Here is a 14,176-nt window from a genome sequence, read left to right on the forward strand (position 1 = left end):
ATAACTAGGGGACGAATTGCAAATCATGACTACTGAACTGCACAAGGACAGCAGAACGCTAGGCTGGAAGTGGTCAGAAATGTCTACTCAGAACAGGCAGTGACCGCGGAGACTGAACCATGAGACTGAAGTAACTAGAAGGATAAGAATGGGATGGAGCGCATTAGGCCGGCATTCTGAAATCATGAATGGTAGTTTACCACTATGCCTCAATAGAAAGATCTATAACAGCTGCACGTTACCGGTTACTTACCTACGCGGCAGAAACCTGGAGGATTACGAAGGAGTTCAACTGAGATTGAGGCTGACGCTTCGAGCCATGGAAAGGAAAATGATAGGTGTAACCTTAAGGGACAAGAAGAGAGCAGAGTGGGTCCAGGGAACAGACGGGTGTTAAGGACATGTTAGCACGAAATCAAGAAGAAGAAATGGATATGGGCAAGGCATGTAGCGCGTAGGAAAGATAAACGCTGATCATTAAGAGTAACTGACTGGATTACAAGAGCAGAAAAGCGTACGAGGGGAGACAGAAAGTTAGGTGGGCAGATATAATTAAGAAGTTTGTGGGTATAACGTGGCGAGGGGAATAGGCAGAAAATTGCTTCGGGAGAGGGGGGGGGGCACGTCCTTGATACGACAGGGGGTCCGGGCAGGCAAAGTGTGGTCGAGTGTCGTTTTGTGCTCTGTATCTCATGGGAAAAAATTCGGGGGGCGGGGGGCCCGGTCCCGGTGTGCCACCTCTGGCTATGCCGCTGATCGTGTACAACAAGCACAGACCAGGTTTGATTGAAAAAATATGCGAGAGGCCTTGACCCTGTAGTGGTCGGCAGTCAGGCTGATGATGACGATGATGATAACTTTGCGCGCACAACACTAGCAGTCGAGTTCTTCTGGAATAAATGCGGTAACCAACGATATACGCTGGAATCTTGATGTCACTGGTGTAATGCCGACACGCCTTACCCGCTTGTCATGTTTCCGTACGAGCGAGACGATTGTCGTCGCTGCTTCGTTGCGCTTGTGTGTCGCTTCTTTTGATGGACAGAAGTGCGCCAAAATAAACAGCACAATCCTCTTTGTTTGGGTTCTGTGTACTCCACCGTTAAGACAACGTGCATCTGGTGGAGGTGCTAGTTCATTGATGTTCTGGACGCCCCACGGAGGCCGTGAATAGAAGGCGCAAAGGCTACCGCATTGTCGAACCAACCGCAAGCTGCTAGGACTCAGCCGGAGGACGGGCCTATTCGCAACAACACCAGGGAGCCAAGATCTTGATCACGACAGCAGAAATGATGACAGCACCTATGCCCCCTTCATCACCCTGCTTCGCGGCCCAAGGAGCCACCAACCTTCGTTGATCATCGCTTGAGGACCCAAAAGGTTGGCTCGAAACATACGACCGGATGGCCACAATCAACAATCGGAATTTCGAAGAGAAACTACGCCATGTGTACTTCTACCTAGAAGACGCCGCTAGCGGATTGAGAACCGAGAGTCCACGCTTCTGAGGTCTCTCTCGTACGACGTTCATGAACACCTTCACGAGTGCCGTCCGCAGGGTAGGGCGGAAGCTATGTGGCGTGCGTCCAGCTCCCGAACGAAAACATGGGGATCTACACGGAGGAGATGACTCGCTCGTTCTACCACACGGACTCGAATGTGCCTGAAGACAAAAAAGTGAATTTCCTTAGCGAGGCGCAAAGCAAGGACCCTTCGCTAGATTGATAAGGAACCCGCCAACGACGGTTGCAGAATTTGCTTTGGAGGCCTCGACAATTAGAGACCCTAGAGATGCCGATGAGGGAATACAACCACAGTTTACTGGCTACAAAACTACGCCGACGCTCATGGTCTAGACACCGACGACTTGCGCGAGACGATCGATCAGTCGTGCTCAACTGAGGATCTACGAAGAGGTTTCCTGGATCGCAACCCAGGTGCATGCGATAGCCGACATCGTTCGCAAAGAAATCCAGCAATCGCTGGGAGTTCCTGAACCGTCGTAGCATCGGCCGGAAGCTGTGAACTACGCTGCTGGTGCCCACCATCGAGCCCCAAACACGCGTCAGCGTAAACACGCCGCGCCACACTGCCGTCGTCAGGTGTCGCCGCCGCCGTCAGCGATATCTTGCCGGCCTGTCGGCCAGCGCTACGCGCAGAAGTCCGACTCACGGCGCGCCACTGACCCCACTCGCTTTACTACGGCCACACCTACCGCTGTTGCCAGCACCGCCAGATGGGAATACGTGGGTTTTGCCTTCAACGCACCGCCCTCCGCAGCGCGGTGAGCGGCCACGGACATCGCCGACTATGTAGCTGCAACTCAATAGGAGGCCTCGACGCCCGCCGCGTTCGCCTTCGCCAGCACACTACCGCACGCAACGTCGACCCTACCCTTGCTGCACCCGGGCCGGTCAGCTAGCCCGCACCCGGGAAACTAAAGAAGACAACCCATGGAGATGCGGTTGCTGTTCGTCGAAACAGCGAAGATCCCCCCGCCGCCAACGACGACGCTGCGACGAAATGTTAAGCATACACCACAAGCCAAACGGAGCCATGAGCATGATACTCCGCCGCAGGGACAAGACCTCATGACGCCACGTAGTATCAGTGGAACAAGCCAGCGCAGCCGTGATCCGACGCCGCGACGGAACCGTAACGCCCAACGACTAACAAGCGACCTCTACTTGTTACCGACGGCCATGCAGTCACCGCTTTAATTGACAACCGGAGCTGAACACTCTGTCTTTAGTGAATCCCTTGCAGCCAAGATGAAGAAAGTAAGGACCGCATGGGAAGGCTTCTACTCCGAATCTGCATGGCAAACATTCACCTTTCATGACGGCACTTACCCTCTGACATTCGTTAGCTTGAAAGAATACCCACGAGACGTCATTCTTGGTATGGACTTCTTGAACCCACCACGGTGCATTCCACCGACCTGAGATCCGAGTCGATAACGCTAATCCCCAGAAAAAGCATTACCGCCGCACACGACGCCAGAAAACCGCGCCTTAAATTTCTCGAAGACCAAGTCATCCTTTCGCCTCGTCCAGCGTCATCTCCGTGGCACTGAGAAATACGCACACATAGATGGCGTCATCGAGGGCGACCAGCACCTGCTGGCCAACCACGAATATTCGAGTCGAAAGAGGAATACCCTAGCTGCGTGGAGGGAAAGCATCGGTGATACCAATTTCAGCTACGAATACAAGCACGCCAACAAAATCATGACGTCGCCTACACAGAAGAAAACTGTGGAAGCCAGCAACGCTTTCGCCCTCACAGATTCTTCCGAGACTACTCCAACAATCCAAGCTCCTGAACCAGCTTTCGACGTCAATCCGAGTCTTGCCAGGCATAAGCAAGAACAGAACAAAGAACTCCTTCGGCTGTACGAGGACTGCTTCTCGTCGTTGTCAAGCATTGGGACAAGCGCTGCCGCTAAGCACCCCCATTATAACCGAGAATATGCCCGTCAGCATCTTGATCAGAATCGGGGCGGATGAAGACGTACTAACTAGCCCCTGTTGCACCCTTATGAGCACTCCGTCAGATCCCGTACCGAGTTTCCGCATGCAAACGCGAGGCCATAAAGCTACAAGTCGACGAAATGTTACGTCATGAAATCATACAGCCATCCAGGAGGGCGTCACATGTAGTATCAGTGAAGAAAAACGATGGATCCATACGATTCTGCGTCGATAATGGTAGTTTGAATAAGATTACGAAGAAGGACGTCTACCATTTCCGCGGATAGACGACACATTGGACCGGCTGTGCAACGCTAGTTATTCCTCATCGATGGATTTAAAGACGGGATACTGGCAAATTTAAGTCGACAAGAGCGACCGAGAAAACCGCCTTCATTACGCCAGACAGCCTGTTGGAGCTGTGTGTATGTATATATATATATATACAACCTGAAGAAAGTCCCGAACACAATTTTCCCGAAGCGCGCGACTGGGGATATCGAAGCCGCGCCTCTTCGCCTCGCGGCGCAACGCGATCAACGACTAGGCTACAAACGCCTACATACTCCAGCCAGGCCCGTAGCCAGCGTTCCCTCCCCCCCCCCCCCCCCCCACGAAATTTTTATGATACATGGCGTTTTACCGAAAATAAATAATGAAAATATGCGTTTTTCTACAATAGTCAAGGCTTTCAGCAAGTGCCACCCCCCCCTCCCCGAAAAAAATTCCTGGCTACGGGCCTGACTCCAGCGTACAACGGCGAGCTACTTCGGGGAACCAGCGCTAGAGTTCTGGCGGTGTGGGCAGTGCCGCCCTGGCGGTCAAAGCGCGCATACTCCAGCCGCTCCCGCGGACGAGAGTGGCGACTGGTTGAGGCGATGCGGGCGCGTACCGCCGAAACAAACCAAAATGATGCTGGCAGTACTGTTGCGCATTCAAGTGCACTATACGTAGAAATGAGGGAGGACGTATCCGTATATGTTTTTCTTTCTAAAACATACGAATAGGAACGGATGCGGCGTTGCATCCCGGCAGTCAGGCGAGCACAGTATGTTCTGCTATTGCTCTCCTGTCTAGTGGCGTCGGGCTGGTTTCTAAACCGAATTGCGCGTGTCTGCTAGATTTATTCGATAGTGAGGGCCACCAGTGGAAACCAGCGCCAACGAGCAGAATTTAATTGGCGTTTTGTCGTAAATAAAACATGCATATTAGGCAGCATGCGGCATATGTAACAATCTTTTCATCTGACCACAACCAATTGAGCTCCTTCTGATGCCACCGAGTGCAGTGAATTTGATGCGATAGGCAAGTAGTCTACATTATTTGCAAACAGTTACGCAGAAGGAAAGCTGTCTGCCTACGAGATGCTTACGGGTGGCAGGTTCGCCGAAGCCGCTGGACTGTTATGAGAAATACGTACGCGATGGATGCCTCCGCTGAACTTCACTTGTGCTATAGACAGAGTTCTTGTGACGAACAAAGCAGCGGACTACTCGAAGCTTAGCTTTCTGGAGTAAGCCGATGCGGTAAAGCTTCTTTGTGCATTGGCTGCCGCGGCGAAGTGACATCGGAATTTATGCCTTGCTCGAAAAGGGTGAAATGTCTTGGATTTTTACTCGCCGTTAATTCGCCTAACGTACTGTGTTAGTTTTTTCGCTTGCCTGTGTCTGCTTAGAATAAACTGGTTTGATCGACATCGACAGTTGCTGGCGTTTTACGTGCCAAACAAGGTATGATTATGAGGCACGCCGTAGTGTGGCAATCCGGATTAATTTTGACCACTTGGGGTTCTTTAATGTGCATATATATTTCTCAGTACGCGGGTGCATAGGCGTGCGCAGGGGGGGGGGGGCAAGGGGGCGAGAAGGGGGGGCGCAAAGTCAGCCCTATACATTGTAGGGGGGGCGAGAAGAGGGGCGCAAAGGCAGCCGCATACATTGACATAATAGGGAGGGGGGCGCTGCGACGAACCTTCGCCCCCCCCTGAAGGGGAACCCTGCGCACGCTTATGCGCGGGTGTCCTTTGTATTTCATTAATAATAATAATAATATCTGGGGTTTAACGTCCCAAAACCACGATTTGATTATGAGAGACGCCGTAGTGGAGGGCTCCGGAAATTTCGACCACCTGGGGTTCTTTAACGTGCACCTAAATCTAAGTACACGGGCCTCAAACATTTTCGCCTCCATCGAAAATGCAGCCGCCGCGGCCGGGATTCGATCCCGCGACCTTTGTATTTCAACCCCATCGAAATGCGACCACCGTGGCCGGGAATCTATCCCGCGCTCTCGAACATAACAGCGCGACACCATACATGCTATGCTAGCACGGTGGTTTGCTTGATCAACGTCCGCGTGCATACATACCGCGGGCTGGGCATACATACCATGGTAGAAAAACATTGACGCACCTACCCCTTGCCTCTACTTTTTTTTTTACTGCACTAGTGTGCTGCTGGTATCGACGCAGCACGTACTTATCAATGTAGGCTTGTGAGCCTGCACTAGCTTGACACAAATCTCAGGACGCAAACAGAAAACGGTGAAGACAGAGTCGCCACCACGGCACAGCACTGTCTCTTCGACGTCGCATGCACAGACGTAGTCTGCTTTGCAGAGCTTCTCTCCGTTTTCCAGTGCTTTTCTGAGAAAGTAGCCTTCAGACGAAGTTGTTTTTTTTTTCTAAACCATAGAGCAGTATTACTGGCGCAATGGGTGCTCGAGCTGTTCGCGCCAAAATGAAGCACGGAAACAGCGCACGCGCGTGCGCTCACCGCGGTACAGCGCGGCCGCTCGTCTGAGCGCGAGCGGCATGGCCACCGAGATTAGCCGGCGACGCGGAGGCCATGCGAGCGGCTGAGATGTCACGACTCCCCGACAGGCGCCCTTTTTCGGCGCGCCACCTATCCAGCGCTGGTCTCCCATACACTATTTAACGTTGGTGGCACGCGGATCTCAGGAACTTCAACGTGGCATTGGGGGCGAAAACGGAGTCGCCTTCTTACAGATGCGCCTCTCTTGCGTGCTAAGCTGGATAACGCCGGCGCGCTCCTCATATGTTTGGCGTTTTGCGATAACAGCACGCAGAAACCCTCGTGTACATATCTGTGAATACTTCGGAAGCGAGAGAAGTTTTGTAACGTTAGCTACACTTGCCTAGCCGGAGCTGATTTCGCGTGGAGGGTCATGAGCCGTGCTGCGCATGCGCGAGGATCAGTGATGTCACACAGCTGGGTCACCGGAGCTGGCATCTCACGCGCTCTCCGACACCGCCGCGCGCGGCCCGCCGCTGCTGGTCTGCGCGTTCGGGAGGAGTGGCGTCGTTGGCGCGGTAGACACGCTGGCGCCGGCGCGCGCGCAGACTCCGCCACCGCCGCGCGCGGCTCGCCGCTGCTGGTCTGCGCCGCATTCGAGAGGAGTGACGTCGTAGACATAGACACAGTGGCGCCGGCGCGCGCGCAGCTATTCACCTTCGCTGTGCAGCCGCCGGCTGCCACTGCGCTGGGGCCGCTTGATAGCGCCTCTGACTGGCGTTTGCAGGTGGGTAACGCCATGGAGAAGGAGAGCGCAAATGCTGCTCGACGGCGCAGAAGAGCCGAGAAGCTTATCTCATCGGATCCCGAAGTAGTTGCCTGGCAATTAGCGGTTCAGCGTACGAAGAATCAACAGAAGAAGGCTAATAATTCTAGACAATCTGAAAAGCTAATAATAATCAGCTGAACCTTTGCTAACGCTACATATATCCTGGCATAGCCGAGCTAAGCCACTGTAATTTTTTTACTGTCAAAATAATTATCTTGGACAAAAAGAAAGCGCACAATTGTTTACATGCGCTACGTGTTTACCGAATACGTCGAGTGAGAGCACAATGCGCGTGGTCACCGCTGTTCCCCAAGCAAGCTCCTGGCGAGAAAGGTAGCGGATCCCGGAGGGCGAACTATACACGCTCATACAGTGGTCTGTCTGTATAAATAAATGAGGCATGCCAGAATGAAGCCTCAATTCAGCGATAGCGCGGCCGCAGCATAGGAGCATATTTATAACTGTAGAAACAAGTAAGCGTTGTTGAGTGGACGTTGTCTAAGCTTTTCGAAAATATTTTCTGCAAATATGTAAGGTAATTGGCGTCTGTATGTTTATAGGTGTCCTCAGCGGGCAATCTCCCGCTTCTTCGTTCTTTTTAAAATCCAGTGCATTCATTCGTTGGAGCTAAGGCAAACACGTGCATTTTTAAACATGACTCGTACCTGTCTCTCTTCAGTCCAGAGAACTTGCCCGTATCTATAGCGTCAAAACGTGCATAGACCAAAGCTTAAGATTGTAGGCTTCGCGACTGCGGTTGAGCGGACAAGCACCCCACGAGGCGAATTATGTGGCATCGTGCAACGCGAAGGCGAACAAATATCAGATAACGACGTTCGCTCGACTAGTTCTCCAAACGACATCAGTAGACAAGGACCCGCACGTGATAGGGGTCGCATAAAGAACAGAGAAGCTATTGCAGCAAGTAGCCGCGAAGTGGGGTGAAAACAAGGTGTAGAGACCGCAATGCAAAGTTTTAACGCGCAGCATTGCTTGGCGAGTCCTCCAGCAATTTTGGTGGTAAAATTGTGTATATGTGTCTGTGTCGTATGTCGTTGCGCTTATTCTAGCTTAGCCCGAGTTAGCTGGGGACACATTGCTAAGCGCGATAAACTTACGTATTGCTTGTTATTTTCAGTGCTGAATGCTGCATCTTTGTTTTATACATCTACATAAATTCTTCTTCCATCTTCTCTCTCTCTCTGTATCGTATTGTTGTGCTGATATCTACGCTTTACTGGCCAGTTATTTAACCTTGCTATTTTATAAACGTTCCTGAGCAGCACTAGAGTCTCGCACTAGACTCTTTTTAATGTACAGAAAACACTTGAACACTTGCGTGCAGGGCATGTTCGGATTTCGCTCTCTTGCAAAAGCATAGCGCCTTAGATTTGCATAAGACTACTGGTGGTTGACAGTTACGACCAGGCCCGTAGCCAGGAATTTTTTCGGGGGGGGTGGGGGGGGGGGGGGGGCACTTGCTGAAAACCTTGACTTTTTGAGAAAAACACCTATTTTTATTATTTATTTTTGGTAAAAACCCGTACTTCACGAAAATTTGCTCAGTACGAAACCCTTCGTCTTTTATATATACTGCGAAGCCGTAATTCGACGACCATTGATTTGCCTGGAAGACCAAAATAATGCATTTTCCTTTAATGGTTTCTTGTGGGCTTCACATCATGGGCCAATGCAGCTCGCTTGCTGGGAATTCACTACTTCCTTTACATCTACACCCATGAGTGTCGCTCTGCAGCTTCCATATCCTTTGCCATTATGTGCTTCACATGTTTTGGCAACAGTAGAAAAACGTAATTCAGTCTAGCACGCTTCATTACTGCATAGAGCACAGCCTATACGGTCGTACACTCACCGTGAGATTTAGTTCGCGCACGGTGAAGTTAGCGTACTGCTCCACGAGGCAGCGTACGTCGTCGGCCATGGTACCGTTGCTGCCGCCTGGAGGCTCCTGCCACACGGCACGGTTCCGCTCTGGGTCGTACATTATGCCTGCGAACAGAACACTAACGTGATGTGGCTGCCCTCGGTATCATCCGTATGCAGATTGCACGGAATCGAAACCTGGACGATATTAGCGCTCGCTCGAAGCTCTTGCACGGACGCACACGCTCACCTCTCGAAGATACCGAGTCGACAAAAAAAAAAAAAATCGAGCAGATTACTTGCAATTTAGGAATCGAAGTTATGCGAACAAATCTGCGGTGAATTGGCCAAAGCACATGGTACTTTACGGCTACGTATCTGAACCGCAGCGCGAGTTGCCGTGTGAGCTTACCCCACAATCCGCGTTATACCGACGTTTGTTGGCGTTTCATCCGCGGGCTTCACTCGTTGCACGGCACTTGCATAGAGTGGGCGGGGCTCTTACTCCCGTTAGAGGGTTTCGTGTCTTTCGTCACAATGTAGCCATGCGAACGGTGAAAGAGGGTGAACGCAGGTCACGGCAAAGATTCAATGAGAGTGATGACCTAAATCAATGAGCTGACCTAAATCGCAGTTATCATTGCAGTTATCCGTTTTAGCAGCGCCGTCTTCGCCTCTTTGTGGATTCTGCGCGTGTATGTGCATTACCATCTTTTTGCGTCAGTAAACTTTCATTTGATGTCTAGCGCCAGTCCTGTTTACGTGTTTCTTTTCTTCTCTTGCTTTGAGCTTGTTAAGATGTACAGTCCCGGTCTTTAGAGACCACGGAAGGCCGTGGATGGATGGATGGATGGATGCTATGAGCGTCCCCTTTGTAACGGGGCGGTGACATGTCTGCCACCAGGCTCGAAAGAAAAAAAAAAAAGAAAGCTTCGTTGTTTTATGCTGGCCTAATACCTTATTTACATTGATTAAATCTATGTTATTATACCAAAAAACTATAAATTCACGGTCTATCTCTCTGCCTCTTAAGGCAGAATGACCCTATTTTTCCCCCGATTATTTATTTTTGTTCTTTATCTCTACTTTTCTGCCACCAATACTCTAACCGTCTCTTACTTATTTCTATCGCGGACGTGTTCAGCTTTCCATTGTTGTCCCTAAAACCCAAGGCTTCATGTAGACTCGTGCCTACACGTATACCTGGGTGAATATCGCCACATTCAATCAGTACATGTTCCATCGTTTCCTTAATTCCTCCGCAGCATGTACATTGTTCTTCTTCGTTACTGAATCTCGCTTTATAACTACGCGTTCTAAGGCAGCCCGACCTTGCTTCAAACAGTAAAGCGCTTCCCCTTGAATTATCATAAAACCTTTCCCTCCTTATTTCGTTTTTTCCCTTTCGGTAGCTACTCAGAGCCGGCTTCTTTTCCATCGCTGCCATCCAATAAGTCCTCTCCGCCTCTCTGACCTTCCGCTTAATGCTCCTTGTTGCCATATCGCCCGCACTGCTAGCCGTATATTTACTGGTGAGCCTCCTAGTTCTTTTTCTCCACTGCGTGTCAACGCTTTTTCTATACAAATACCTGAAAACCTTCTCTGCCCATCTACTCTTCTTCATTTTCCTCAGCCTCTCTTCGAATCTCATTTTGCTCTGAGCTTCCCGCACCTCAAAGCCTGTCCATCCCATATCACCCTTTACAGCCTCATTTGTCGTCTTCCCGTGAGCGCAACGCGAGGCGGCCCACCGTCCTTTGATTTACATCCATTCCTGATTGTACCTCTGACTTCATGCACACCACTGAGTTCCCAAATGTAAGCCCCGGGACCATCACACCCTTCCACAGCCCTCGAAGCACCTCGTACCTATTGTACCCCCATAAAGCTCTGTGCTTCATAATGGCAGCATTCCTCTTTCCCTTTGCTACCGATGCTTTCTCTTGTACCTCCATATATCTATCCCCCTCATTTACCCATACTCCGAGGTACTTGTACTCGCTTACCCTCGGTATTTTTTGGCCCTGTATAAAGACCGCATGGTCTTCGTGATCATTGAATACCATCAATCCACATTTTGTTGCACTAAAGCCTAGTCCTAAAGCCTCACACTCCCTTCCGCATATATCTGCCAGTCGCTGTATATCATCTTGACTGTCCGCAAATAAGACAATATCATCAGCATAAAATAGACCTGGAAGCTTCTGCTCAACCATCGTGCCGACCTGTTTGTGTGACAAATTAAATCCAATGTTGCTACCTTCTAGCCGCTTTTTCCATCCTCACCATGTACAGCATGAATAACAGCGGGGACAAAGGGCATCCCTGTCTCAGCCCCTTGCTGATTTCAACGCTGTCCTTGCTACTTATTCCTTCCCATTCTATACAAACTGTATTTTCTCGGTATATTTCCCTCAAAAGCTGTATACAGTCGTCACCTATGCCCACTTCTTTCAGTATATCCCACAAAATTTCCTGATTAACGTTGTCATACGCCCCGGTAATATCTAGATAAGCTACGTATAAGGGCCTGTTTTCTATTTTCGATATTTCTATACACTGGGTAAGAACAAACATTATCGTCTAACCGCCTGTCGATTCGAAATCCATTCTGAAGTTCTCCCAAAATATCATTTTGTTCTACCCACGCTTCTATTTTTAATTTTACTGCCTGCATCGCCAACCTGTATAGCACCGATGTAATGGTTAGCGGTCTATACGAGCGAATGTTATCTTTTTCTCCCTTGCCTTTATAGATTAAGTTCATTCTACTTTTTCGCCAACTGTCTGGTATTTCCCTCTCCTGTAAGCACTTTTCTACGGCTTTCAGCAGTGCTTCTTTAGTGTTATGTCCGAGTTCGTTAATGAGGCTGACGGGAACCCCATCTAAGCCCGGTGTAGTGCGCCTAGGAATTTTTCCTTCGGCTTTCTTCCAATTGAAATTCTCTAGTACTACATCTTCGTCGGTTGCACTCCTTTGCGCACTTTTACTCACCGGGGGAATCCCCTGGGCGACCTTTTTAAACGAATCGGCTGTTATCTTTCGGATGTAACCTAGCGCTTCATACCCTTCCAATTGATTTCCTCCATCTACCATATGTTGTTGCATTGTGACAGACTTCCTACCCAGCGCTTTTAGGTGGCTCCAAAATATCCTAGGCGCGGCCTTCTTCTTTTCGCGAATCTCTGTCATCCAGCGTTCACTTTCACCTTTAATTTTTGCCTCGACTAATTTCTGCACAATGGATTTTTTGCTCTAAATATATTTCCCATATTTGGTTGACTTCGTCCTGTGGCCGCTTCTCCTTTTTTGCTTGTCTGTGCTCCCGTGATGCCTCACGTCGCTTCTCGATCGCCTCCCGGATTTCTTTGTTCCACCAACTTTTTGGCTTTCTCTTTCCTTTCCAACAAATAGTTTTCTTCTCTTTTTCCATTTCTTTTGTGATTATATGTAGCAGCTCACTGTACTTCCAGTCTTTACCTGGTAGGTCGTCTACTTTTTCCTCGACTCTTGCGGCTATATTTGTTATTTGTTTGTCATTTAGATACAAGCTGCCAAACTTTGATTCTATGTTCTTATTATCAGTTTTATATCCCATTTGTAATATTATGCGTTTATGATCACTACCCAAGCTGTTAATGCCTTCCTCGTCTATTCTCATCTCTCTAAGTTTGTCATATATTCCTTCTGTCATGAGACAATAATCAATGCTCGATTGCCGGTTTCCGACTTCCCACGTGATCTGCCCCTCACACTTAGGCCCCACGTTAACTATCTCAAGACTATGTTGCTCGCAGAGATCTAGCAATAACTTGCCATTGGTGTCTGAATATCCGTCAAGGTCATGAATGTGAGCGTTCATGTCCCCTAGAAGGATTATTTCGGCATCAGGACCAAATTCTTTAATATCGGTGCTTATGCATTTCACTATCTCCAGATTCTTTTCTCTGCAGTTATTCCCCGTCCACAAGTAAGCTACACCTAGCCACGTTTTCTTTCCACCTACTGTGCCCGAAACCCACATGTGCTCTGAACACGTGGAAAACAGCACCGCGGCGCCCTCTGACGGCAGCTTGCGGAGCTCGAGAGCGCGCACTGCGCACGCATGTCACTTTCACCTGCCAGCCTGCTCGTTCGCGCGCTTCAAGTGCGCGCGCGCCTGAACGCCCGAGCAAGCGCAAGGTGACACTTCTGCAGTCACCGCGGTAGCTCTGTGCTATAAACCGGCGGATCTTCTTCCATAGCGCATATGATATGGGTGCAAGATACTTGCACCGTAAGGCATGTAACCAAGCATGTAACTGCAGCATGCATGTGTTCCGCGAATGAAAGCTGCCGGATAATCTTATCACATACAGTATGTCGATTTGAGAAAAAGTGACGCAAAGCGTGTTTTGCGCGCCGCGGAGCGTCTGGGAACAAGGCGTAGAGCGGGACTCACACTGAGCATTGCCAGTAAATCTTCCGTATTTTCATCACGATCGCTCGGTGCTTCCGCGGTGACTACAGAAGTTGCACCTTGCGCTTGCTCAGGCGTTCAGGCGCGCGCACTTGAAGTGAGCGAACGAGCAGGCTGGCAGGTAAAAGGGACCCGCGTGCGCAGTGCGCGCTCTCGAGCCTCGCAAGCTGCCGTCAGAAGGCGCCATGGTGCTGTTTGCCATAGAGTTACTGTATATTGCCACGCCCACTTCTTGTCTTGTTTTGACGTATTCGGGTTTGACCGGCAGGGACGGTTATCAACGCTCGACGCTGTCCGCGAAGCATTGTTCGAGAAGCTTCACGTCTATAGTAGATCGTTCTGTTAAGATTGCGCCCCGCACGCGAATGTTCCAGCTTTGTCTAGAGATAACGCCGCCACCAGCGATATTGCTGGAAAGTTCGATACCGCCTGTATAAAAGCCGACGCGATTGACCGCTTGTCAGTTGATCGACGGACGACGCCCTGTTCGCCGCTATCATTGTACAGCGTGTATTGCTGTAGCTCTAGTTCTCATTTTCCGGCCACAAGTTCGGCCAAATAAACAGTTTCATCCTGCAAACGCCGACTGCTGTCTTCGTCGACTTCACGACCACGTGACATCTGGTGGAGGTGCTGCTTCTTCCATGATCCGGACGCCCCCGCGAAGCGCTGACCCAAGTCCAAGCCGCGAGGAGGACGACAGCAAAGAATACCCGGATCGTCGAACAAGCCGCAGGCAGAAGGGACTGCAGCCAGAGCACGGGCTCGTTCCCGAAC

At 50.2% G+C, this 14,176-nt stretch overlaps 1 protein-coding gene across 1 annotated transcript in view; it reads right to left on the reverse strand.

Annotated features, from left to right (window-relative positions):
• Positions 1–3,035: 3,035 nt before the first annotated feature.
• The window catches only part of LOC125756142 (neprilysin-4-like), a 66,219-nt gene continuing 55,078 nt past the window's right edge, over positions 3,036–14,176 (reverse strand). Inside the window, exons 8-9 of the mRNA XM_049415442.1 lie at positions 8,929–9,065; positions 3,036–3,119 (exon numbers count right to left, since the gene is read on the reverse strand). Coding sequence (XP_049271399.1) covers positions 3,036–3,119; positions 8,929–9,065 — 221 coding nt within the window. The remainder of the gene's footprint in view (positions 3,120–8,928; positions 9,066–14,176) is intronic.

Source organism: Rhipicephalus sanguineus, chromosome 4, assembly GCF_013339695.2.
Source record: "Rhipicephalus sanguineus isolate Rsan-2018 chromosome 4, BIME_Rsan_1.4, whole genome shotgun sequence".
In the NCBI taxonomy this organism is placed as follows: domain Eukaryota; kingdom Metazoa; phylum Arthropoda; class Arachnida; order Ixodida; family Ixodidae; genus Rhipicephalus; species Rhipicephalus sanguineus.